General features: G+C 41.9%; 1 protein-coding gene across 1 annotated transcript in view; it reads left to right on the plus strand.

Annotated features, from left to right (window-relative positions):
• LOC143295456 (guanine nucleotide exchange factor subunit RIC1-like) overlaps positions 1 to 25513 on the plus strand; it is an 86232-nt gene that overhangs the window by 51575 nt on the left and 9144 nt on the right. Inside the window, exons 13-27 of the mRNA XM_076607166.1 lie at positions 263 to 463; positions 1304 to 1469; positions 2812 to 3053; positions 6520 to 6654; positions 6827 to 6923; positions 7930 to 8048; positions 9572 to 9618; positions 13002 to 13126; positions 14307 to 14449; positions 14887 to 14973; positions 17552 to 17636; positions 18580 to 18868; positions 20448 to 20639; positions 23371 to 23489; positions 23889 to 24149. Of these exons, the coding sequence (XP_076463281.1) occupies positions 263 to 463; positions 1304 to 1469; positions 2812 to 3053; positions 6520 to 6654; positions 6827 to 6923; positions 7930 to 8048; positions 9572 to 9618; positions 13002 to 13126; positions 14307 to 14449; positions 14887 to 14973; positions 17552 to 17636; positions 18580 to 18868; positions 20448 to 20639; positions 23371 to 23489; positions 23889 to 24149 (2308 nt within the window). The remainder of the gene's footprint in view (positions 1 to 262; positions 464 to 1303; positions 1470 to 2811; positions 3054 to 6519; positions 6655 to 6826; positions 6924 to 7929; positions 8049 to 9571; positions 9619 to 13001; positions 13127 to 14306; positions 14450 to 14886; positions 14974 to 17551; positions 17637 to 18579; positions 18869 to 20447; positions 20640 to 23370; positions 23490 to 23888; positions 24150 to 25513) is intronic.

Below are 25513 nucleotides of genomic sequence, written 5' to 3' on the forward strand. Positions count from 1 at the left end.
TGGAGCTGCATAATAGCTGTCTTTTTCCGGTGATCACTTGTCACAGTCAGACTCAAAATGTTGTCTGCCAGACGTAGAGAGTCTGACAATCGGTATTGGGAGCGTGATGCAATATTTTTGAAAACACAGCGTGCTAGTCTTGAAAAATATAACTTACCGGTTGCGGGCAAGTTCGGAAGGGACGTTACATGCCCGACATGATGATCTACTTGCCTCAGGCAGTCTGGCAACCATTAATGTTGATCCCGGCCCCGTTTTGCAGTACTCAGCGGTGGACAGGGCGGGGCAGTGTGTGGCAGTGGCAGGGAAGACAGGGTTCGCCCACTACGCCCTGTTCAACCGCAAGTGGAAGCTGTTCGGCAACGAGACGCAGGAGCGAGACATGGTGGTGTCTGGGGGCATCACCTGGTGGAAGGACTTCATGGTCCTCGCCTGCTACAACATCCCCGGCCAGAGGGACGAGGTGGGTGGAATGGGGGGTGGGTTGGGTCGGTCGGTCGGTTGGTTGGTTGGTTGGTTGGTGTCAGTTTGTGTCTGGCTGCCGTGTGATTTGACTGGGAGTGAATGTATTGATTTTCAAAGTCTTGTGCTTGGTCAGTTGGTGTCAGTTTGGCTGGCTGTCACGTGGTTTGACTGGGAATGAATGGATTGGTTTTTAAAGTCTTGTGGCTGGTGTGTGTTTGTGTGTGTGTGTGGGTGGTTAGGGTGGGGGGTGGGGTTTTGTTATGTTGGGAATGTTGATGCACTGTCTGTTGCAGCAGTCTTTCGTTTCTGTCTCGGCAGCTGTTTGAATGAGCATTTTTGTTGTTGTTGATGTCATTATTGTTGTTGATGCTGTCTTTATTGTTATTATTGTTGTTATTATTATTACTATTATTGCTATCATTATCGTCATCATTATCAATAGTAGTAGTAGTATCAACATTAGTATTATTATTAGTGCTTATCATCATTACTTATCATCTTCACCTTCATCATCATCAATACTTTGCTTATTGTTATCATCAGTCATCAGTACTTGTTATTTCTATTGTTATTATTATTGTCATCATCAGTATTTATTATTTTGAATGTTCTCATTATCATCATCATTACTTATTGTCATCATCAGTGTTACTTATTATTATCTTTTTCTCTTCTTCTTCTTCGTTCGTTGGCAGTGACTCATGCACAAGTGGGCTTCTAATTGTTTGATGTTTTTACCCCCACCATATAGGCAGTCATACTCTGTTTTCAGGGAGGGAAATAATTATCACCATCAGTACTTGTTATCATCGGTACTTACTATTGTCCTCCTCCTCAGGTGCGGTGCTACCCCCGGAGCTGCAAGCTGGACAACACGTTTGCCCAGGTGTGCAAGGTGCCCTCGCCTGTCTTGCTGCTGAACACATTCCGTGACTCCCTCATCATCTTCTGCGCCGACAGTCACGTCATCATCTTCAGCTTGGAGCGCAAGAGCACACAGCCAAGTGAGTGATAGATTCTGTGGCTACCAGCTGCCGTGGCAGAGCGGATAGTCTGTAATGGATTGACCGCTGGGATGACACAGGTTTGAGCCCCTTCAGAGGCTTGTGGCTGACTCCTATATTATGATATGATATGGATACTTACATAGCACCTATCCTCGGATGGAGACCAAGCTCTAAGCGCTTTACAAACATGGGGTCATTTGTACAACAGGCTGCCTACCAGGGTAGAGCTGACTGACGGCTGCCGTTGGACGCTCATCATTCATTTATTGTGTCATTCAGTCGGATTTCAGTCACGAACACATGTACACTGAGACAGTCCTGTAACAATTTACATGTATGACAGTTTTGTTTATTTTCCCTGCCATGTAGACAGCCATATGCCATTTTCAGGGGTGTGCACCTGGGTATGTTCTTGTTTCCATAACCCACTGAACGCTGACATGGATTACAGTTTCTTTAATGTGCGTATTCGATCTTCAGCATGCATATACACACAAAGGGGGTTCAGGTACTAGCAGGTCAGCACATATGTTGACCTGGGAGATCGGGAAAATCACCACCCTTTATCCACCTAGCGCCATTACCGGGATTCGAACAGTGCAGTTTTTGTTTTGACAGTCTGAATAAGATGTAAGAAGAAACGAATTACAGTACACAACATGACCCCAGTCAGCTGAAAAAACCTGAATACAAGTGGAAGGGAGGATACTGAATGACTGCAGTGAAACAGGAAACTACATGATTAATGAAGAAAATATGGTTGCAAGTCAATGGATAAAGGAGCTTGTGGATAATTGTGTACCTTGTTCCAAAAGCTTCCATTTTGATTAGTGTTTGCTCGTATCTGATATTCATTTTAACTATTCGCCAGAATCCATGTGATTTTTATGTAATAAGCGGTAATAAATTAGTTATTTGACTTAGTGATTGGCTGATTGAAACTCATGAGAGTGGTGGCGATGATGATGATAATGACCTTTACTGCCAATGAATCAAGCGATTGATTGATTGATTGGAAGTCTTGATTATTAAGGTTTTAAATAATGATGAAAATGATTATGACTGTTGAAAATTGAACAAATGAATGATTGATTGAAGGTTATCATTATTATCATTATTATTGTAATTGTAATTATCGTTATTAATATTAAGATGATCGAAGTTTAGCATTCTTCTTATTCTCCTTATTATCATCATCACCATAATCATTATTATTTTATTATCATCATTGTTATTATAATGATAATGATTATAACTGTTAATTCATCATTCATTCCATTGATTAATCAGTTGATTAATTAATCATTGATTAATCAAGCCTATTGATGTGTGCCCTCAGACCCATCAGTGCACATCAACAAGGTGCAGGAGGTGTCGGTCAGCTCCTTCATCCCCCACCCCCTGTGCGTGGCCGGCGTCTTCCTCACCTCGCTGACCTCAGAGTCGGGGTCAAAGGTCCAGCACACGTCACGGGAGGCAGAGTCTCTGCTGTTGAATGTGTCGGGAAAACTGCTGATGTTTCAGAGGGACCGCTCCGGGCCTCAGATACGACAGAACAACGAAAACCACAAGCATAGAACGGTAGGGACAGATATGACAGAACAACAAAAATCACAAGCATAGAACGGTAGGGACAGATATGACAGAACAACGAAAACCACAAGCATAGAACGGTAGGGACAGATATGACAGAACAACGAAAACCACAAGCATAGAACGGTAGGGACAGATATGACAGAACAACGAAAACCACAAGCATAGAACGGTAGGGACAGATACGACAGAACAATGAAAGCCACAAGCATAGAATGGTAGGGACATACACGGGACAGATATGACAGAACAACAAAAACCACAAGCATAGAACGGTAGGGACAGATACAACAGAACAACGAAAACCACAAGCACAGAATGGTAGGGACTGATGACAGAACAACGAAAACCACAAGCACAGAATGGTAGGGACAGATACGACAGAACAACGAAAACCACAAGCATAGAACGGTAGGGACAGATATGACGGAACAACGAAAACCACAAGCATAGAACGGTAGGGACAGATATGACGGAACAACGAAAACCACAAGCATAGAACGGTAGGGACAGATATGACAGAACAACGAAAACCACAAGCATAGAACGGTAGGGACAGATACGACGGAACAACGAAAACCACAAGCATAGAACGGTAGGGACAGATACGACACAACAACGAAAACCACAAGCAGAGAACGGTAGGGACAGATATGACAGAACAACGAAAACCACAAGCATAGAACGGTAGGGACAGATACGACAGAACAACGAAAACCACAAGCATAGAACGGTAGGGACAGATATGACGGAACAACGAAAACCACAAGCATAGAACGGTAGGGACAGATACGACAGAACAATGAAAGCCACAAGCATAGAATGGTAGGGACATACATGGGACAGATATGACAGAACAACAAAAACCACAAGCATAGAACGGTAGGGACAGATACGATAGAACAACGAAAACCACAAGCATAGAACGGTAGGGACAGATAATACAGAACAACGAAAGCCACAAGCATAGAATGGTAGGGACATACACGGGACAGATATGACAGAACAACGAAAACCACAAGCACAGAATGGTAAGGACTGATGACAGAACAACGAAAACCACAAGCAGAGAACGGTAGGGACAGATACGACAGAACAACGAAAACCACAAGCACAGAACGGTAGGGACAGATACGACAGAACAACGAAAACCACAAGCATAGAACGGTAGGGACAGATACGACAGAACAACAAAAACCACAAGCACAGAACGGTAAGGACAGATACGACAGAACAACGAAAACCACAAGCATAGAACGGTAGGGACAGATACGACAGAACAAAAGCATAGAATGGTAGGGACATACACGGGACAGATATGACAGAACAACAAAAACCACAAGCATAGAACGGTAGGGACAGATACAACAGAACAACGAAAACCACAAGCACAGAATGGTAGGGACTGATGACAGAACAACGAAAACCACAAGCACAGAATGGTAGGGACAGATACGACAGAACAACAAAAACCACAAGCATAGAACGGTAGGGACAGATATGACGGAACAACGAAAACCACAAGCATAGAACGGTAGGGACAGATACGACACAACAACGAAAACCACAAGCAGAGAACGGTAGGGACAGATACGACGGGACAATGAAAGCCACAAGCATAGAATGGTAGGGACATACACGGGACAGATATGACAGAACAACAAAAACCACAAGCATAGAATGGTAGGGACAGATACGACAGAACAACGATAACCACAAGCATAGAACGGTAGGGACAGATACGACAGAACAATCGAAAACCACAAGCATAGAATGGTAGGGACAGAAACGACAGAACAAATAAAACCACAAGCACAGAATGGTAGAGACAGATATGACAGAACAACGAAAACCACAAGCATAGAACGGTAGGGACAGATACGACAGAACAACAAAAACCACAAGCACAGAATAGTAGGGACAGATACAACAGAACAACGAAAACCACAAGCATAGAACGGTAGGGACATACACGGGACAGATACGACAGAACAATGAAAACCACAAGCATAGAACGGTAGGGACAGATACGACAGAACAACGAAAACCACAAGCATAGAACGGTAGGGACAGATACGACAGAACAACGAAAACCACAAGCATAGAACGGTAGGGGCAAAGGTCAAAGAAAACCACAAGCACAGAACAGTAGGGACAAGGATCAAGGAAAGCAACAAACACAGAACAGTAGGGACACAGATCAAATAAAGCCACAAGCACAAATAGTAGGGACACAGATCAGTGAAAACCACAAGCCCTCAGACCCCACCCCCCACCTTACCCCCCAGGCCCCCTCCCCCTCCCCCCGAAAGAAAAAAAAAAGTTATTTGGTTCATGTATAAGATGCACACATGTGCTATGCTGCATAAATCCTGAAAAGTGAAAGCCCTCCATACTGATTGGTGCAGAAAAAAAGTATGCATTGTCGGCCAGAAATTATGGTCTTTTTTGAAATTTAAAATGAAAACTAAAGTTGTTATTCCTGCTTGAAAAAAGAAACAAAACAAGACACACCTCTCTTTGGACAAAAAAGAACCCATTTGTGTGTGGATGCCTGATCTGCACGCAAACCCAGTGTGCTGGTCAGGCCACATCAATACACGGGAGAGAATCTCCACTTTAGTACTATCATTTCTACACATGAGTTCTTTCCCTGCAGCTGTGAGATTTTCTTGAGTATGTGAGCATTAATCGAGTGATTAAAAACTTTTTTTTTTCTTATGAAAGAATGTTCAACAATATGAAGTCATTTGATGATTTGATAATGTTATAACATATAAGAGATAAAGGGAATGTTACTCGCACATCCAGTAAAATGTGTTAAAAAAAAATAAGAAGACACAATGTAACATAAAAGAAAATGTTGCTAACGCATTCAGTAACATAAGAAAGTAATTTGAAAACAATGTAACATTCCAACAGCTCAATAATTTTACATGCACACTGAGCATTTAAGACATTTGAAAAGCATGTAACAATGAAAAAAAGATAAAGAGAATGTGATATGCACATCAAGCAACGTAAAACAACTATTGAAAACCAAGCAACTATCCACTAATTTTGTCCTTCTTGGCATGCTGTTCATGCTTTTTGCAAAATTCTTCACACTAGTTTATTGCCTATTCACTGCAAGGTGACAGAGACCTGTATGCACGCGCACACATACACACACACACACACACACACACACACACACATTCATGAATATATGTATGTATGAAGATATACACACATGCTTGCATGCACACAGTATGGATGGTGGAGGAGGATTTGACATGGGAGAGAGGGGATGGGGGTTTGGGGGGGGGACAGGGGTTGAGAATGAAAAAGAAGGAAACTAATTGTGGAGTGGTGGGGTCTGGGGTGCAGTAGACATTTGCCAGATTGCCAGTAAATCATTGCAAAAGCAGCAGCAGCAGCAGCAGCAGCAGAAACATGCATTTGTTTTCAACAGTTGCAGCTTCCGTTCTGCCCGCCCTCGGTGGTGGCGACATCGGTGGAGAACCTGTGGACGACGACAAGGGCCAACCTGGGCAAACTGCAGCTGATGGACGCTCTGTGGCTGGGCTGTGGGGCCCATGGCATGAAGGTACGGGAAGTGGAGCTTGTGTTTCAGTTTCTCCATTCTCTGTGTCACTAATATTTTTTCTTTGTGGAGTCAGTCTCTGTCTGTCTGTCTGCATATCTTGTCTGGGTGAAGTACAGGATAATGTGTGTGTGTGTGTGTGTGTGTGTGTGTGTGTGTGTGTGAATGTGTGCAGGTGTGGCTTCCCTTGTGTTCTCGCAATGAAGGAAAAGCACACAACTTCATGTCAAGGCGAATCATGCTCCCCTTCAGAGTGGATATATATCCATTGGGTATGTAAATTTCTTTGGTGTGTGTATGTATTTGTGTTTGTGTGTGCTCATGACACAGACATTTTTGACTCACTTGTGTAAACAAAGTGAGTCTATGTTTTAACCCAGTGTTTGGTTGTGTGTGTGTGTGTGTGTGTCTGTCTGTCTGTGTCTGTGTGTCTGTGTGTCCGTGGTAAACTTTAACATTGACATTTTCTCTGCAAATACTTTGTCAGTTGACACCAAATTAGGCATAAAAATAGGAAAAATTCAGTTCTTTCCAGTCATCTTGTTTAAAACAATATTGCGCCTCTGGGATGGGCACAAAAAAATAAAAAAATGAAGCCTAATTATATGCAAACTGCATTTACTGTTATATTTTTTGTATTCTCTAAACTTGGCACTTTGATCTGATATTCTGACCCAACAACAAGAGCAGTCATTATTATCATTTTTTGTTCAAACAGGAACTTCTTTTGCTAAGCATGGAAGTTTTATTTATTTGCAAACGTTTTGGTGCAGATAGTAAAAAAGGGAAATTACTCTGTAATTAATGCTAGGGGACTTAATTCGCTTTAAACTGATCTTTCTAATCTTAAACATTACATTTTGAAATTATACACAATACATAAAAAGCTTGGATTTTTTTTTCAGTGTATCACAAGTGAGTCTTGAAGGCCTTGCCTCTCTTGTTTGTTGTTGTATGAGACTGAAAATAGTGAAATAGCGGCAGCAATAACAACAGGCAGATTAAATGAAATACTTGAAAATAAAAGAATTGAAACATGAACCATACTCATAAATCAACATTGCAGGTACAAGCCCATCTATAAAACCCAGGAATTCAAAAGTGTTACCAGTCATCGTTCACATCAAAACATGTCATGTCCCTTCAGTCATGCCATTTATTCTCATATTCCTGTTTTTAAAAAAAAAAAAAAAAAAATCCCTGCATCTCTCCCACTACTTCAGTCACACAAGTGTCGCCACAAAGCCTGACAATCACTTTTGACACGTGTTTGTGCAGCTGTGCTGTTTGAAGACGCTGTGATACTTGGAGCCGCTTGTGACACGTTGACCTATGACCTGACCTCCCCTGGCAACACGAATGACTCCGAGATGCCTTTCTGCACACTGGAGAGAACTGTGAGTAGAAAGACCTGGAGCCAGTTGCACTGTTTGGACGGAAGAGCCTAGTATGGTCGTAACCCACTACTAACTGTGTGTAGTATGGAACTGGCCAATGGCTGTAGTTCGGTCAGCGTAGGCATTTAGTCACGTGTAACTGTGAAAAAGTTAGAACCAAGCAATGCAACTGGCTCCTGGAAGGAAGAATAAATGAATGGACCAGGGTTTGAGGGAGAGGGAGGGGCGCAATAGCTAAGTGGTTAAAGCGCTGGACTTTCAATCTGAGGGTCCCGGGTTGGAATCTTGGTAACAGCGTCTAGTGGGTGAAAGGTGGAGATTTTTCTGATGTCCCAGGTCAACATATGTGCAGACCTGCTTGTGCCTGAACCCCCTTCTTGTGTATATGCAAGCAGATCAGATAGATATGTTAAAGATCCTGTAATCCATGTCAGCGTTCGGTGGGTTATGGAAACATATCCAGCATACACCCCCCAGAGTATGGCTGCCTACATGGTGGGGGGTAAAAAAATGGTGTTAACACGCAGCCCACGAAGAAGAAGAACAGGGAGAGTGAGGGGAAAGTAGAGAGAAGGGGGAGAGACGAGGTATCTGGGGTCTAGGTGATAGAGGGAGACATGGGGATCTGGAGTGAAGAGAGGGAGAAAGAGGGATCTGGATGGAAGGGAAGAGAGAGAGGGGGATATCAGGGGTGTAGGGGGGTAGGGGATGGAGAGGGGAAGAGAAGGAGAGAGGGAAGGGAAGAGTGTGTGTGTGGGAGGGGGGGGGGAGATGGGAAAGGGGAGGAAGAAAGGGAAGAGAAAGAAAGTCAGCAACTGAATTTCACTTGTGTTATAGTGTTCCCTATATAAAACGGTATACAAGCTGTTGATACCTTTTGTGGCTTTCAGTTTTATGGCAGGATTTTCTGTGGGATTGTGACTGCAGATTGTCTGGCACTTTTTACCTTTCTTCAGTGTGAACACAACATTGTATTATGAAGAGAGAGATTGCATTTAAAGGAGAAAAAAAAAAACTGAAAAAAGTGTGACAGCACATAATGGTAACTTCAACATATTTACAGTATTGTATTTCAAAAAGAAATGTTCTTTCAGAAATAAGTTTATGTTTAAAAGTGTGACTACACAAAAAGGAACTCCATCTGAAGTACTATAGAATAGAATAGAATATGTCTTTATTACCAAGTGTACTGGGGTCACAAGGAATATTGGCAAGGATAGTACATAACAAGATACGAACATAAATCGAAAATCATACACAAACACAGATACAGTAGAAATTAGGAAAAATACCAGTGCATATCACTATAAAAATTTGTGCACACTCACACGTGCACGCACTGCGCACACACACACACACACACATGCACACAAACTCTCTCTCTCTCTCACACACTCATACACACACACATACACACACACACACGTTTGAACAGAAGCTGCATATTACATGTGGATGGAGCTGATAACTAGATCTTCAGGTAGATGGTTGTTGATTGCATGTCTGCATTTCCTATGTTTCAGAGTCAAATTTACCTCCACCATATTCTACGTCAGTTACTCAGGAGAAAGTGAGTTGTGTGTCTGTGTGTGGGCCTGTCACATGGTGGCATTTACCCCAGTATTTTTGATAAAATAATTTTTTTCTTTCTTTTTTGGCAATGATTGTAGACGGGCGCAATAGCCAAGTGGTTAAAGCGTTGGACTGTCAATCTGAGGGTCCCGGGTTCGAATCACGGTGGCGGCGCCTGGTGGGTGAAGGGTGGAGATTTTTACAGTCTCCCAGGTCAACATATGTGCAGACCTGCTAGTGCCTGAACCCCCTTCGTGTGTACATGCAAACAGAAGATCAAATACGCACGTTAAAGATCCCGTAATCCATGTCAGCGTTCGGTGGGTTTTGGAAACAAGAACATACCCAGCATGCACACCCCCGAAAACGGAGTATGGCTGCCTACATGGCGGGGTAAAAATGGTCATACACGTAAAAGCCCACTTGTGTGCATATGAGTGAACGTGGGAGTTGCAGCCCACGAACACAGAAGAAGAAGAAAAGAAGAAGGCAATGATTGTGAAAGCATGTCAACATTGTTTCTGCGCACAAGAGAACACAGGTTATATTGTTGTTGTTTATTTAGTTTTTTATTTTATTTTGTTATAATTTGCTTTTGCTTGCTTTTCGGTTTTGTTCTTGAAATGTTGAACGACAGTATCTTTAATTTCATGTACATTCTTTTGTACATTTTATGATGACAAAGGTTGTGAGCTTGTGAAAAATAATGTGTAGTTTCAAATTTAATTGCTTGATACTTAAATTTTCATAGCTGAATACAGTGGATGTGATTTAAGAAAAAAAAATCCAATGCAATTTCTCTTTGTTTCGTTTCATTTTATTGTGTCTGACGTATTTTTTTGTGTCCATCCATCTTCACTCGGCTAGGAAATTGGGTTCAATCAGGTTTGTAATGCTGAGGACAGTCAGTCTGTTCACAGTGAGGGGAATCGTATCCTGTTGCTTAGAAACCAAAGCTAGTGACTATATGAAAGGGGGAGGTGCTCTCTTGGCCTCCCACTCACAGTGCGTTTAGTGAGAGGAGAGGGGAGACAAGAGAAAGTAAGGGAGAGAAATAAAAGTGATTGGTTCACGTTGGTAGTCTGTTCTAGATGACTGATGTCTTGAGGTTGTGGATGATGATGAATGTGAGGTGCTAGAAAAAATAGTGGAGAGAACCTTGCATGAATTGATTAGTCTGGTGTGTGTGTGTGCATGTGCATGTACATCTGTGTGTGCACGTGCACATGCCATTTGTTTGTTTGTTTGTTTCTTTCTTCACTCTTTGTTGTCTTTTTTTTTTCTTTTTCTCTTTTCAGCTGTCACCTTCATCCTGTTTCATTAACCCTATGAGTTCCTCAGGGTGGAAATTTCCATCCCCTTCCAGTGTGCAAAAAAAATTCCCCAAGATGGAAATTTCTGTCTGAGTAACTGTAGGGATTTTCCTATCACAAAATCATTAAATTCATGTGAAATTGTCATAGTTGGGTGGATTGGTCATTTTCCTTTCAGAAAAATATAGCTTTTGTATACTTCTCTTTAGAAGTTTGCATGCAAGAATTTTGTTTTCAGTTTGTACTCTCCGTGACCAAAACATCCCTTAGCAAATAGTTGTCACTGGGCATAATGTGGGTTTGGCGCTGAAAGGGTTAAACCCCACTCCCCCCCCCCCACCCCCCACCCCCCCACACACACACCAGTTGTTCATATTCTTGTATGTTTATTTTGATCTGCATGTGTGTCTCCACTCCAGTCCGTCCTTCTTTTCCTTCTGTCTTCCTCTTCCGTTCATTCATTTCAAAAGGTTTTGTTGTCTGTTACACATTGTGTTGTTTTATTTTTCAGATGAATTATTTCATCAGTGGTTATCGAGAAGAGTGTATTGGGTATGAACAAGGAAGCGTGTCTCAGGAAAGTCTTGGAGGCTGTTAGAAATTTTGGTGAAATCTGAGTGTGTGTTGCAATAGCTTCCTGCCCATAACATTGATGCTGAGAGTGGGAACGGTGACTGGGGGCAACTTATGTTTAGAATGGAGAGATTCATTTCGGGTGAAAAAATTCAGGTATTGAGAGTTTCAGTTTCAGTAGCTCAAGGAGGCGTCACTGCGCTCAGACAAATCCATATACGCTACACCACATCTGCCAAGCAGATGCCTGACCAGCAGCGTAACCCAACGCGCTTTGTCAGGCCTTGAGAAAAACAAAACAAAACAAAAAAACAAAAAAAAAAAAAACCCCAAAAACTAACTAAATAAATAACTAACTAAATAATAATATAATTAAAAAAAAATAAATAGATAAATAAATAAATAATAATAGTAATAATGAAAATAAAATAAATAAATAGATTAAAAAAACAACAACAAAAAGACAAAAACAACAACCAATGATGATAAATAAGCAAATGAGAATGAAAATGTTTTGTCATGCAAGTACTTTTTTAAGTCACTATAAAATGTTCCAATAACATTTTGCTGTTGTTTATATGGTGGTGTTTTTTTGTGCTTAGACATTTCTGTCTTCATTAAATTTGTTTCAGTCTGTATTTGTGCTTTACTTTGTTCAGTTGGGGACCAGGAGTATGATATGTTCTGAGTTTATACTTTTATTTTATTCGTAATTTTATTTTTAAATTTTATTTTAAATTGATTTGATTTTATTTCTCCTGTAATTTTGCTCATTTGTGCAAGCATTTTGTTCTTCTTGTCTCGTTCCCCTCTGCAATTCATCCTTGTAAGCTGTTCTTGAGTATGCGAGTTACTGGTTAGTGTGTAAAGTTCTTAAAAAAAAGAAAAAGAAAAAGAAAAAATATTACTTTAATTCATCCTTGTGAATGATTAGATGTGAAGTAATTGGGTTTTTTTTTTTTTTTTTTTTTCCAGAAGCATTAGTGCTTTATAAATGCCATTATTTATAATTATAATTATATTTATATATTTATTTATTTATATTTTTTGATGATGATCATTATAGTAGGATCATTATCATTATGATTATCATTGTTGTTGTTGTTGTTGTTATTATTATTATTATCAGATTATGTGATGTGTTTATGTTTTGTTTTTCACCTGGTTACTCATAACTTTACTTGTTTTTTTGTTTTTTTTAATTGTTAAAACCATTCTTCCTCCCCCACTGAAACCTTACTTCTTTTCTTTCATGTAACAGAATTAGGTGCAAAGCTGGTGTGTGATTAACATTAATAAATATGGGGAAAAACAAGTTTCTATGTTTTATTTTTATTTATTCATTATTTGAAGAAAAAAAAGTTTAATGATAGTACTTAATATCAGGTATTTTGCTTATTGTATCCAGCTGTTTGGGGTCAACAACTTTTAGCTGATGAAAGAATTATTGAACGTTATATCAGACATCTTGTTTGGGTCTGTGTTTATGAAACAGCTTGGGAGTGAACGCCCTTGAGTTGGCGCGGAGCTGCACAGAGTTGTCCTACTTCCCTCATGTTCTGGAACTGCTGCTTCATGAAGTGTTGGAAGCGGAGGCGACGTCCAAAGAACCCATACCTGGTACGGTTTTTTCTTTTCTTTCTTTCTTTTTTTTAATTTTTTAAAACTCTTTTTTGAGTGAAGCTGGAGAATCATCCATCACACTGAAAACAACTGGTCATGAAAAAACACACTTGTGTTCTGAGCTGCACGGCATCAGGAGAAAAGCTACCACCAATGGTCATTTTTAAACGCATCACGATGCCAAAGGAAAAGTTCCCAAAAGGAATCGTAGTAAAAGTCAACAAGAAAGGGTGGATGGAAGAAACCTTAATGAAGGCGTGGCTGGTAGAGTGCTATGGCAAGCGTCCAGGGGGTTTCTTTCGCCGGAATAAGGCCATGCTTGTTTTGGATAGCATGAGAGCCCACATTACTGACTCTGTGAAAGAAGCTGTCAGCACAACCAACTCAATTCAAGCAGTGATCCCAGGAGGCACAACCAAGTATTTGCAACCACTTGACATCAGTATCAACTGTCCATTCAAAGTGGCACTGTGTGTCGAGTGGGAAACCTGGATGACAAGTGGTGAAAAGTCATTCACCAAAACTGGATGTTTATGACGAGCTGGCTGAAGTCTGTCAATGGATCCTGACAGCATGGGGAAAAATAAAAGCAGTCCACCATTGTCAATGGTTTTCGTAAGGCTGGACTGTGTGCTGCAGCAGTCAACAGTGCAAGCGACGAACCAGCAGCGACCTCCACCTTGCGTTCAGGTTCATCAAGTGAAAGCGAGGCTGAGGTCAGTGACAAGATGGCGGAGGAAGCAGTGCGGACCCTCTTTAACTTGGACACTGAAGACGAAGATTTCAGTGGATTCAATGAGCAGGACGACGTGGAATAAAAGTGACTATCCTTAAATTATGGATCTTATTTTCGTTGTGTTTTTTTTTGTGGCACTTGCAGTATTTTCACTTGTTTTTCTTTGTGTTGTTTCCGCTTGTGTTTATTAATTCATAACCTACAGTATTGATAGCTTATCCTTAGTATCAGTCTGTGTATGAAGTTCAAAGTATTTTCGCTTGGTATGTGTTCCGGTACCAGTAATAGGTGTGGCTTATAAGCCAGTGCGGCTTATGTGTGTATGAAGTTCAATTTTTAAAACAATTTAGTGGGTGCGGCTTATATACCAGTGCGCTCAATAGACCGAACTTTACGGTAATTGACTAACTGGTTGTGTGGTGCTGTCCTCCGTGACTGCAGATCCCTTGCTGCCGCGAGTGGTGGCCTTCATCCAGGAGTTCCCAGAGTACCTGCAAACCATTGTGCACTGCGCCCGCAAAACGGAGGTGGCCCTCTGGCCCTACCTCTTCTCCACTGTCGGCAATCCCAAGGACCTGTTTGAGGTGATGATGATGATGATGACGATGATGATGATGTATCATGACAGTAATGATAATAATGAAAATAATAATTATGATGATTATAACAAAAAGGTAAACAGTTAAAAAGTAATAGTAAATAGTAATGATATGAAGAAGAATAAGAAATAATGATAATAAATATCATAATGATAATCATAATTATAATTATCGTCTTAACAACGACAAAATCAACAATAACAACAACAACATGAACAATAATAATCATAATAATAATCCATAATAATCATCATAACAGCAACAACAACAACATCAACGATGATGATAATAATGATGATAATAATAATAATAATAATAATAATGATATACACTGTGGTCCCTTCATCTGAAAGAGAAAACGGAAGAAGGGCGATGTTAAAGAAAGCAGTATGATGTGCTCATCTCTCACCTGTGTCTTTCAGGAGTGTCTGATCAACAACAACCTGAGCACAGCGGCCACCTACCTCATCATACTGCAGAACCTGGAAAAGCCCATCATCAGTAGACAGGTAAACCTCGTTCTTTTTCGTCTTGTCTTTTTGACTCACTTGTGTAAACAATGTGAGTCTATGTAATAACCTGGTGTTCGGTTGTCTGTGTGTGTGTGTGTGTGTGTGTCCGTGGTAAACTTTAACATTGTCATTTTCTCTGGAAATACTTAGTTGATACCAAATTTGGCACAACAATAGCAAATGATCAGTTCTTTCCATTCATTCTAATCATAATGATATTGCATCTCTGGCAAGGGCACACAATAGATTTAAATATTTTCACCAAATATTTATACACAAAACTTAGTATTTTTATGTGACATACTGACACACTGAACAATAACAGTTCATTAATATTTTTGTTGCTGAAAGTGGAACTTCATTTGCTCAGTGTAGAAGTTACATTTACACACACATCTCTCAATGTGTTAATGGGATGTTATAGGCTGAAAACTATTAGTAAGGGAGTAAGGGAGGTGGACATCTTGGATTACAGTGTGCCGCATTCACTCAATAATTCGCGATAACATATAATTGACAGGAGGCGAAGAAGGCAGCTTAGTTTTTATTCAGAGAGAGATTTGCGCACAGGCCTAAAATTACTGCACAAATGTCCCCAACAAGCATACAAATACACAAAACCAATTTTCTAAGCACAATTTCAGTTACATCACATCACATTCTGCATGCACGAAGGAAGACAACTCTGACCTTTGCCAACTGTGTGTCTATTTATGGTAGTCCAAGCGTGGAAGTCTGTAAAACATGCAATACCTAGCTTTGAAAGATATATTTAGCTTTTTTGACTTCACATTCGTTCAGAGGAAGTGAATCTCTAGCTCTAGCAACAACGTGTTTCGGTGACTGGTGTTTTGGTTGTTTCTGTTGTACGTTCTCCGTGGAAAATTACATGACATATTCTCTCTAACTACCTTTGTCCGTTGCCATCCAATTTGCATAGAAAATAGGAAAAATTCATTGCTTCCAGCTCATCTGTTTCTACCATTTGCAGTCCTCTGACACAATAACCACTAAAAAATAACCTATCTGTATGCAACTCATTCGTGTATTTACTAATCTTATATGTCTCTGCAACTGGGCTGCTTGGTCGATTCTGTCACCAACACTTGAGAAGTCTTATTATCTTTTTTGGTTCACAGAAACTCCTCTCTTTCTCAAGCAGAGGAAAAAATTTTGCAAACTTTTGGAAGAGTATTGTAAAGAAGGAACATTACTACTGTAATGCTAGTGGAATTATTTGCTCACTGATCCCCTTCTCAATCTAAACATTACTTGAGAAAGTCTGCCATATGTACACATAAACAGCTTGGTGTTTTGAAGCTGTATCCACAAGTGGCTAAGGCGCCTCTCTGAAAACTTGAATCCAGAAATTGCTATGTACTTGTTCCGTATGGTTTTCGAAAGCCAAGTGACCATTGGGAGCAACTCCTAGCAGACACTGTCTCGACTACTGAAGAACTTTTTTGTTGCTTGCCGGCCGTCGTAGATAATTCTGTGCAGTGGTCTGCCTCAGTCTGACATTCAAAGGGATCATGTTGTATCATGGACTGCCAAGTGGGTCGTTACATCTACTGAGGTCAAACGTGTCCGATTTGCACAAATATAAATGGAACATTCTGCCATCGTTTGCCATACTTTGGTATAGGTGCATAGCTTTTTTAGCGTTTCACCCACATGAAATCAGAAAGTATCGTGTAGCACCATTCCGCTGATATTTCAGTCTTCTAGCGCAAACTCTTGCCAAGGTGGGTTTAATCCAGAAAAGCAAGGTGTAGCTCTGGCGTTTCAGCTGTACTGCAGCATGTCTTGTGGTTACTCGGTTGGAGAATCTTCATAACTTCACCATCTCATCCACTGACTGATCCTAGGGTGATTTCTAAGGGCTAACCTCTCTCAGTTTAGGTTACCAGTAGGGTGCCCTCTACATATGTTATCAAACTGCATATTTTGCTGGTCAGATTGAGTATTGTGAATTGAAACTGCATGTCTTGTAAATGAACCATGTCCAATCTGAAGCCCCGCCTGTGTTCCGTGTCCGGTATTCCAGCCGTTTTCTATTTTTGTTTTTTATTCAACCACTAAGATAGATCATGGTTGTGTGTTGTGCGTTTGTGTGCTAGTGTGGGCCAGACTAATGTCTTTTTTCTCTGTTATTCGCTTGATTGTGTTTAAGTTGTGCATATCACAAATGAGATAAAATGTTCTGTGCTGTTGAAAGGCAGGAATTAGTTGATGGGTGGAGGTGGTATGATGTGAGGTCGTTGCTAGCGTTGATGGAGTGGATGCAGTTGCTGGTTTGGTTGTGTGCATAAGACTGAGTGTGATACTGCTGATGTCCTATCAGTCGTGAAATTGCATTTTGTGTGTGGTTGCTCATGAGTGTGTGTGCCTGTGGCATATGCATGTGTGTACATGTGTGTGTGCATGCATGCTTGTGTGTGTGTGTGCATGTGTGTATATGTGCATACGTTCCTATGCATGCGTGCATGTTTGTGCCTGTGTGAATTAGTGAGTGAGTGGATGGCATTCTTCTTTTAGAAAACAAGGGAGGAAAAAGATCCATTTTCGATTTCAGCATGCAACTCTTCTGCTGGACTCGGCTCTGAACAACAACTGCTGGGACTTATGTCGAGACCTTGTACGTTTTCTCAAAGCCATAGGTGAGTGAGACTTGAATCTCTTCCAGACCTGTCAGTTGGAACTTCTGTCAGAACCCCAATTATTGGCAATCTGTTACGACATTAAAAAACAAACAAACCAAAAGCCTCGTTGAACAAGGTGAACCAAAAAACACTGTTCTGATTCTGTTTGAGTAGTGGTGAGAATACATTTATTTTAGTCAAAGAGTGAACATGAAGTACAAATATTTTTCACTGGATTTGTTTGAGTAATAATGATAACGGCAAAGAAGGGTATGAGTAAACCATGAACAGTAATGACAAAAACAAGACTTCAACCAGCACCAACTCTTTGACCCCAAAACACATGGATTGGGAGTATTTCTGTATTTTATGGATATCTGTATTGGTCACTCCACACATGGAAGCACTACCACAACCCCTGAAACACACACACACACACACCATACCACGTCCAGCCCTCCTCACTGATTCCTCCCATTTGTCTCTCTACCAGCTTGTCTGTTTTACATGTGTGTGTGTGTGTGTGTGTGTGTGTGTGTGTGTGAGAGAGAGAGAGAGAGAGAGCTGGTGGTCAGGTGGTGTTTAATTGCAAAGGAAGGATGTTTGCTGTGCCTGTTGTGTCTGCATTAAAAAAAAAAAATTATATTCCTTTCATGTTATTTAATTTTTTCTGTTCTGCTTTAGGTGAATGGCTGTTAATGATGGGATAATCAAGGAAATGGGGATTTATGTATTTTGATTGTGTTTTGATATTTCCCTTTTAGTTTTTTTTTGTGGATTTTATTCTTTAGAGCTTTATTCCCTCTTTAAGGAGAGGGCTGGATGTAAAAAAAGAAGAAGAAAAAAAAAGAAATTATATATATATATATGTATATATATATAAAAGCATGTTACTTGCTTATCTATTGCCCTCAATAACTAATAAACATTTTGTCTTGTCATGTCTCACACTCTCCACCAGACCCCAACGACACGGACTCCCCTGTCACGCCCAACCCCTTCAACCGCCTGTCAGGCTCCGGGAACCACCACCCCACCTTCCCCACCCCCTCCCACTCGCCCACGGAGGACCCCAGCGCCTTCAGCTACTCCAACGTCAGCAACGTGGGCCGCATGCGCACGTCCAGCGTGGCGGGCCCCCCAGCGGAGGGGGTGGGGAGGGAGGGGGCAGGGGCCCCGCGGGCGAAGGAGAAGGTGAAGCACACGGTGTCGGACTCCCTGATCAGCGCCGGGAAGAGGCTGGTGGATTGGTTGGTTTTGTTTGTTTGCTTGCTTGTGTGTGTTGTTTGTTGTGTGTTGTTTGTTGTTGTGTGTTGTTGTTGTTTGTGTTTGTGTGTGTGTGTGTGTGTGTGTGTGTGTGTGTTGGTGTCTGTGTGTGTGTGTGTGTGTATGTGTGTGTGTGTGTGTGTGTTGTGTGTGTGTGTGTGTGTGTGTGAGTGCGTGCCTGTGTGTGTTTGTGGTGGTGGTGGGGTGTTGTTTGCATGTACGGATTTATTCTGTCAATTTGATTTAGGTGTTTATTCATTTATCTGTATATTCAGCTGTTTATTTACCTCTCTGTCTCTCTCTGTCTGTGTGTCTCTGTCTCTGTCTCTCTCTTTATATATATAGATTTTCTCCTGCCTTGATTACTGTAAATCACTTTTGGTTGGATCTCCTCAATTTTTAAGTGGTAAAAACTAAAGACTGTTCAGAATGCTGCAGCCTATCTTGCCTTCAAGACTTCAAAGAACACCCATTCTTAAGCCTGGCTTTCTGTCACTCAGTGATTTGATTACAAAACTTATCGCAAGTGTTTAAGTACTTCTGGCACGTCATCTCAGTACTTGGTTCCATCCTGTTCATCGCAATCATATACTGACTTGTGTGTTCTCTGTATCCCATATCACAGATTGACATAAGCTTACAGTTGGGCCAACAGCAAAGTGAGAGTGAGAGCTGTATGATCAATAGCGTAGTCTTTTGTGAAGGACTATGACTCTCAAACTAGGAAGCAAGATTGCACTGGCTCTTAGTGCTGCAGCCTTGGGGGCTAGTTGGCCTTTTGGAACCATCCCAAAGCCGACTGTCCTAAAACCCTTTTGGCTAAGAGAGTGGGGATGTAATTTGGTCAAGACACTCTTCGCTATAATCAAATTCTAGCCCAGATAGTTGGGACAGCAGTTGCCTCCTCTGCTGTTCTGAGGGTCATTGTTGGACATGATTGACTATCATATTTCATGAAAAGAAATTGAAAGGACAGTGTGCCTTTTCAAACCTTGGTCCTGTCACCCGGAATAAAATTCTTTAGCGAATCTGTCATACTGGAACAAGATTGACAGGTGCAATAGCTGAGTGGTTAAAGCGTTAGACTTTCAATCTGAGGGTCCTGAGTTCGAATCTTGGTAACAGCACCTGGTGGGTAAAAGGATGGAGATTTTTTTTTTATCTCCCAAGTCAACAAATGTGCAGACCTGCTTGTCCCTGAACCCCCTTTGTGTGTATACGCACGCAGAAGATCAAATGCACACATTAAAGATCCTGTAATCCATGTCAGCGTTCGGTGGGTAATGAAAACAAGAACATACCCAGCATGCACACCCTTGAAAACAGAGTATGGTTGCCTACATGGTGGGGTAAAAATGGTCATGCACATAAAAGCCCACTTGTACACATACAAGTGAACGTACACTATTTGAAAACGGAGCATGGCTGCCTACATGGCGGGTTAAAAATGGTCATACACGTCAAAGCCCACTTGTGTACAAAACGAGTGAATGTTGGAGTTGCAGCCCACGAACGAAGAAGAAGAAGGTTCAGATGAGTGTCATCATTCATTTGTCCCTCCAGGCCCCAGGGGAACAAGGGGAGCAACCCCGCCACCAAGCAGGTGGCAGAGCCCACGGCGGAGGAGGTGTACATCGACATGATCCTCAGCCGCCACGCCCGCAAGCTGCTGTCCACCAATCAGCTGTGGACGCTGGGCTCCTTCGCTGCCAACATGGATGACTTCCACCTTGTGTCCTGGCTCAAACGGGAAAGGTAGGGGAAAACTGGAGAGATCTGTTGTTGTTGTTGTGTTTCTGTTTGCATATTTCTATTTGTATTACTCTTTTTGTCACAAACAGATTTCTCTGTGTGAGATTCGGGCTGCTCTCCCCCAGGGAGAGCGTGTCACTACACAGACAGCACCACCCATTTTTTTTGTATTTTTTGTCTGCCAGCAGTTTTATTTGTTTTCTTATCGAAGTAGATTTTTCTACAGAATTTTGCCAGGGACAACCCTTTTGCTGCCGTGGGTTCTTTTACGTGCGCAAAATGTGTGCTGCACGTGGGACCTCGGTTTATCATCTCATCTGAATGACTAGTGTCCAGACCACTACTCAAGGTCTAGTGGAGGGGGAGAAAATACTGGCGACTGCCGGTGTGATTCAAACTAGATTCTCTTTCTCCCTAGGCGGTTGCGTTAACACTAGGCCAGCACTTCACTAATGTTGTTGTTGTTTGAGAAGGTCTGGGTCAAATCAGATCAGATCGTTCTTCCTTCCAGTTCATCCTGTCACAAAGAGGCCATTTCAAGGCTGAATACCTTGAGAAATTGTGTGGGTTTGTTCCAATGCCCCTTTTATTTATTTGCCTGTGTGCTAGCTGAATTGGTAGCATAAGCAGCATTGACTTGAAGTTGTGTACTGTGTCCGTGGAGAGAATTGCCACTCTTTGTTGTTTGCTCAATCTGAAAGCCTGTCACTTCTTCCTGAAACCAGTCAGAAAGAATCTGAAACAGAGTGTAACCCTTTCACCGCCAGTCAACTTAGAGTGCAAATTCCCTCATGCCATAAACACAGAAAAGCTGGTGTCTAAGAAAAGCTGGTGATTCCCCCCATGATGTGTAGAAAATATGGCCTATCCTACCAGGGAACATCAAGGGCAGTAGGTTCATGGACAACAGACCCATGATCTGGTCACCTTTCAGTGACACGGGTCCTCTTCCTAGCTTGTGCATGACTGCAAGTTTGGCAGTGAAAGGGTTAAAAGGTCAGTTGCAGTGATGTTGAAAATGCTGTTCTCCAGTATCTCCTTCAGTCTGTGTGACACTGAAATTGAATTAAGAATATTTATTTCAGAAGGTTTTGGTGGTGGGGGAAAGTGGAAATGAGGTAGGTAGGGGTGGTGGAATGAGTTGTGGGAAGAGAAGAGAGATTGAAGAAGGGAGAGAATGGTGTATGTGCGTGTGTGTGTGTGTGTGTGTGTGTGTGTGTGTGTGTGTGTGTGTGATTTATGTGTTTAGGCAAATAAATGATCAGAAGAACAGACAGGAAAAGTTTTCGGATCTTTCTTCCTAACCCCAACTCATTGAATACTTAAGTTGTATGAGTGTGTGATGTGTGTGTGTGTGTGTGTGTGTGTTGCTCTCATGCATGTTTGCATGCATGTGTGGGTGTGTGCATTTGAGTTTCAAACCTGGGACCCTGGCAGTCTTATCAGAGGCTTGTTGTCTACCTGGTCTTTTGATATGCCCCCTAAACCCTCCCCTACCCCTCACCTTTTTTTTTTTTCTCCATAGCTTGAGGCTGGATGGGGGGAAAAGAAAAAGCATGTATATTTGCTTATCTTATTACTGGAATGAAATCAGTAGCGATCCGTTTTACACACCCTGTTTCACCTTGTATCCTGTGGGCTATGTGAGTGGTTTGCAGGATCCAGAATGATGATAGTGACATGAGGTGATGGTGGTGTGCTTGTTGTGTGATGTATTTGTATTTGTATTCCTTTTTATCACAACAGATTTCTCTGTGTGAAATTTGGATTGCTGTCCCCAGGGCGAGCGTGTCGCTACACTACAGCGCCACCCATTTTTGTGCATTTTTCCTGCGTGCAGTTTTATTTGTTTTTCCTGTCGAAGTGGATTTTTCTACAGAATTTTGCCAGGAACAACCCTTTTGTTGCCGTGGGTTCTTTTACGTGCGCTAAGTGCATGCTGCACACGGGACCTCGGTTTATCGTCTCATCCGAATGACTAGCGTCCAGACCACCACTCAAGGTCTAGTGGAGGGGGAGAAAATATCTGCGGCTGAGGGTGTGGCTGCCCCCGTGGGGATGCTGGGGGTCTTTCAGTATGAATCGCATCCCTGCCTTCTGGAACTTTTGTGCTAGAAATTTCCTCTTTTCTGTCACTCTCTTTGTTTCTGCCTTTTTTCTTCCTTCACTGTTGTCTCCTTTTTCTGCCTTCCCAGTCCATTCTTTCTTTTTTTTTTTTTTTCAAGCAAGCCTTGACACTTTTTCTCTCTTTTCCGCAGTGTATGATGTACTGTTTGTGCTGTTTTGCTATGGCGATTAGGTAGCAAGATGTAAGCACTGGGATGGGCACTAGTTGCCCATTCTGCAGTGTTATTTGCCTATATGGCCTTTGTATATATTTTTTGTTTGGCTTTGGAGTATTGTTGTTTTTTTTCCCCTTTTTTAACGATTTTTAGTAATCTGGGGATGATAAATCAAGTGGAATGGCTGGCGTCCTCAGCATGGCCAAGTCTTATTTGCCATAAGGAGCTAAATGGTTGGGATACTGTGTCATGAACTGTCTTTTCTGTGTTTGTTTTTGTGGTTTTTTGTAGATGTGACAGATTTGTGTTGAGCATTTATATGGTTTGACTGTCCTGATATGGCCCTTTGCGGTTGGCTGGACTATGAGCAACAAGAACAAGAACAAGGGTGTGCTTAGTGATAGTGACATGACGTGATGTGGGTGTGATGGTGGTGTGATGTGGATGGGCAGGGTGCGGTCGGCCAAGGTGGAGGACTTTGTGGTGGCCCTGAAGGACCTCCACCAGCAGTTCCAGTGGCCTCTGCCCATCTTGTCCCCGGCCGCCTTCCAGCAGATGAAACACAAGACAGGTTTGTGCAGTGAGGGATTGGTGCGTTTGTTTGGGGGGGGTGGGGGGTGGGGGGGGCTTGTGTGTGTGTTTGAGAGAGAGAGTGTGTTTGTGTGTGTCCATACTCTCTCTCTCCCATCTCTGGCCCCTATATTCACCAGTCTCTGTCCGTCTCTCTCTCTGTTTCACTCTCTCACACACTCCCTCTCTACCTCTCTCTCTTTTTCCCCCATCATTATCTCACTGTCTCTCTCCCCATCTCTCTCCTCTCTCTCTCTACCACTATCTCTCTGTTTCTTCCTCTCTACCTCTCTATCTCTCTCCCTGTCTCTCTCCTTCTCTCTCTCTCTCTCTCTCTGTCCCCAGCCCTTAATATTCACCACTATCTCTTCCTATCTCTCGCTCTCTCTCCAATCCACAGCCTCCAGCTCAAGCATCAGCTCTGCTTCGCTCATGGACGATGATCTGCTGTCCCCGACGATGGGTGATGATGGCGACAGGGACGGGGAGGAAGTGGGCACGTTGGACGCCGCCACGCTGACGTCGCGCAACAAGGGAGGGGGAGCGGAAGGAGGTGCGGGGATGCTGAATGCTGTGGGTACTCTGAGGCACCAGCTGTCGGACACTGTGTTATCTGCCTCCACCAGTGATGACGTCATGCTGAAGCCGCAGCTCAACAGGAGTAAGTCATGGACCGGTAGAGGGGGGGCTAGTGGGGTGGGTGGGGTGGGGGGTGTGTGTGTCTGTTTTGCTTTTTTTCATGTGTGTTGTTGATTTAACTCGTTCTACTCCACATCTCTCTGGTTTAATCGGTCGAACAAAGCTTCATTTTCATGAGAGGGGTGGGATCCTGTTTTGCTTTTTTGTTTGTTTGTTTGTTGGTTTAACTCATTCTGCCCTTGATCTCTAGTTTAATCGGTCGAACAAAGCTTCATTTTCATGCTCCCGGAAACTATAAACGTTGGATTCCCCTGCTGGGCAGGCAGCTGCTTGGCAGATGTGGTGTAGCGTTTTATATGGATTTGTCCGAATGCAGTGATGCCTCCTTGAGTAACTGAACTGAACTGAATTGATCTGCCCCACAGCCACATGTCTGTTATAACTCCCCCTGGGACCAGCACTACATGAAACAACTGCAGAAAAAACCTGGGGTGTCACTAAAACAGCGGCGAAAATCGATGGAGAATTGTTCATTTAAACGGTCGAACAAAACTTCGTTTTCAAGCGTCCGGAGTCCATAGATAGTATGGTTTAGAATGCCAACTGTACCAAGCAAGAATGTATGAAATTAGAATAGTGTGTTGGTACCAGAATGCTCGTATCTGGTCCACAGGGGAAGTAATCATGGTACGAATTAACTCACACCTGGAATTGAATGAGTTAAAAAACAAAACAAAAAAACACTTTATTTTACTTTTTTGTTTACAGTGTGAGGGGAAGAGGAATAGGGTGTGTCCTTAGAAGGGATCAGAGACAGTTTGTTCAGTTGTTTTGGTCTTTATTTTGTGCTTAGTTGATATTGATGGAGGGAGGATTTCTGGTACCCTTTGGTTGTTGTTTTTTTATGTATGATAGCAGCAGTAATAGTACCAATGTACTCATTATCATCATCATCATCATCATCATCATTACACTTTTTTTTTTTAGTAGTTGTACTTGTAATATGCTCATCATCATCATCATCATCATCATCATTGATGTTATTATTATTTTTTTCAATGATATTTTTATTCAGTTATTTCATTATACAGAGAACAGAAACAAATACGGTGGATAGAAAAAAACAACAACAAAAATCAACACCAACACACAATGACATATGCATAATTTGTTGTGTTAAGAGTATCAACTTAAATGTTGGTGCATAATTTTCTTATGTTAAGAGTATCAACTTCTAATGTTGGTGCATATTTTCTTATGTTAATAGTATCAACTTAAATGTTGTCATAGACTCGTGGACATGTACAACTCTTTGTTAGGGTTTTTTCTAAGCATTTAAGCACACACACACACACACACACACACACACAAAAACGACAACAACAT

Source organism: Babylonia areolata, chromosome 20, assembly GCF_041734735.1.
Source record: "Babylonia areolata isolate BAREFJ2019XMU chromosome 20, ASM4173473v1, whole genome shotgun sequence".
In the NCBI taxonomy this organism is placed as follows: domain Eukaryota; kingdom Metazoa; phylum Mollusca; class Gastropoda; order Neogastropoda; family Buccinidae; genus Babylonia; species Babylonia areolata.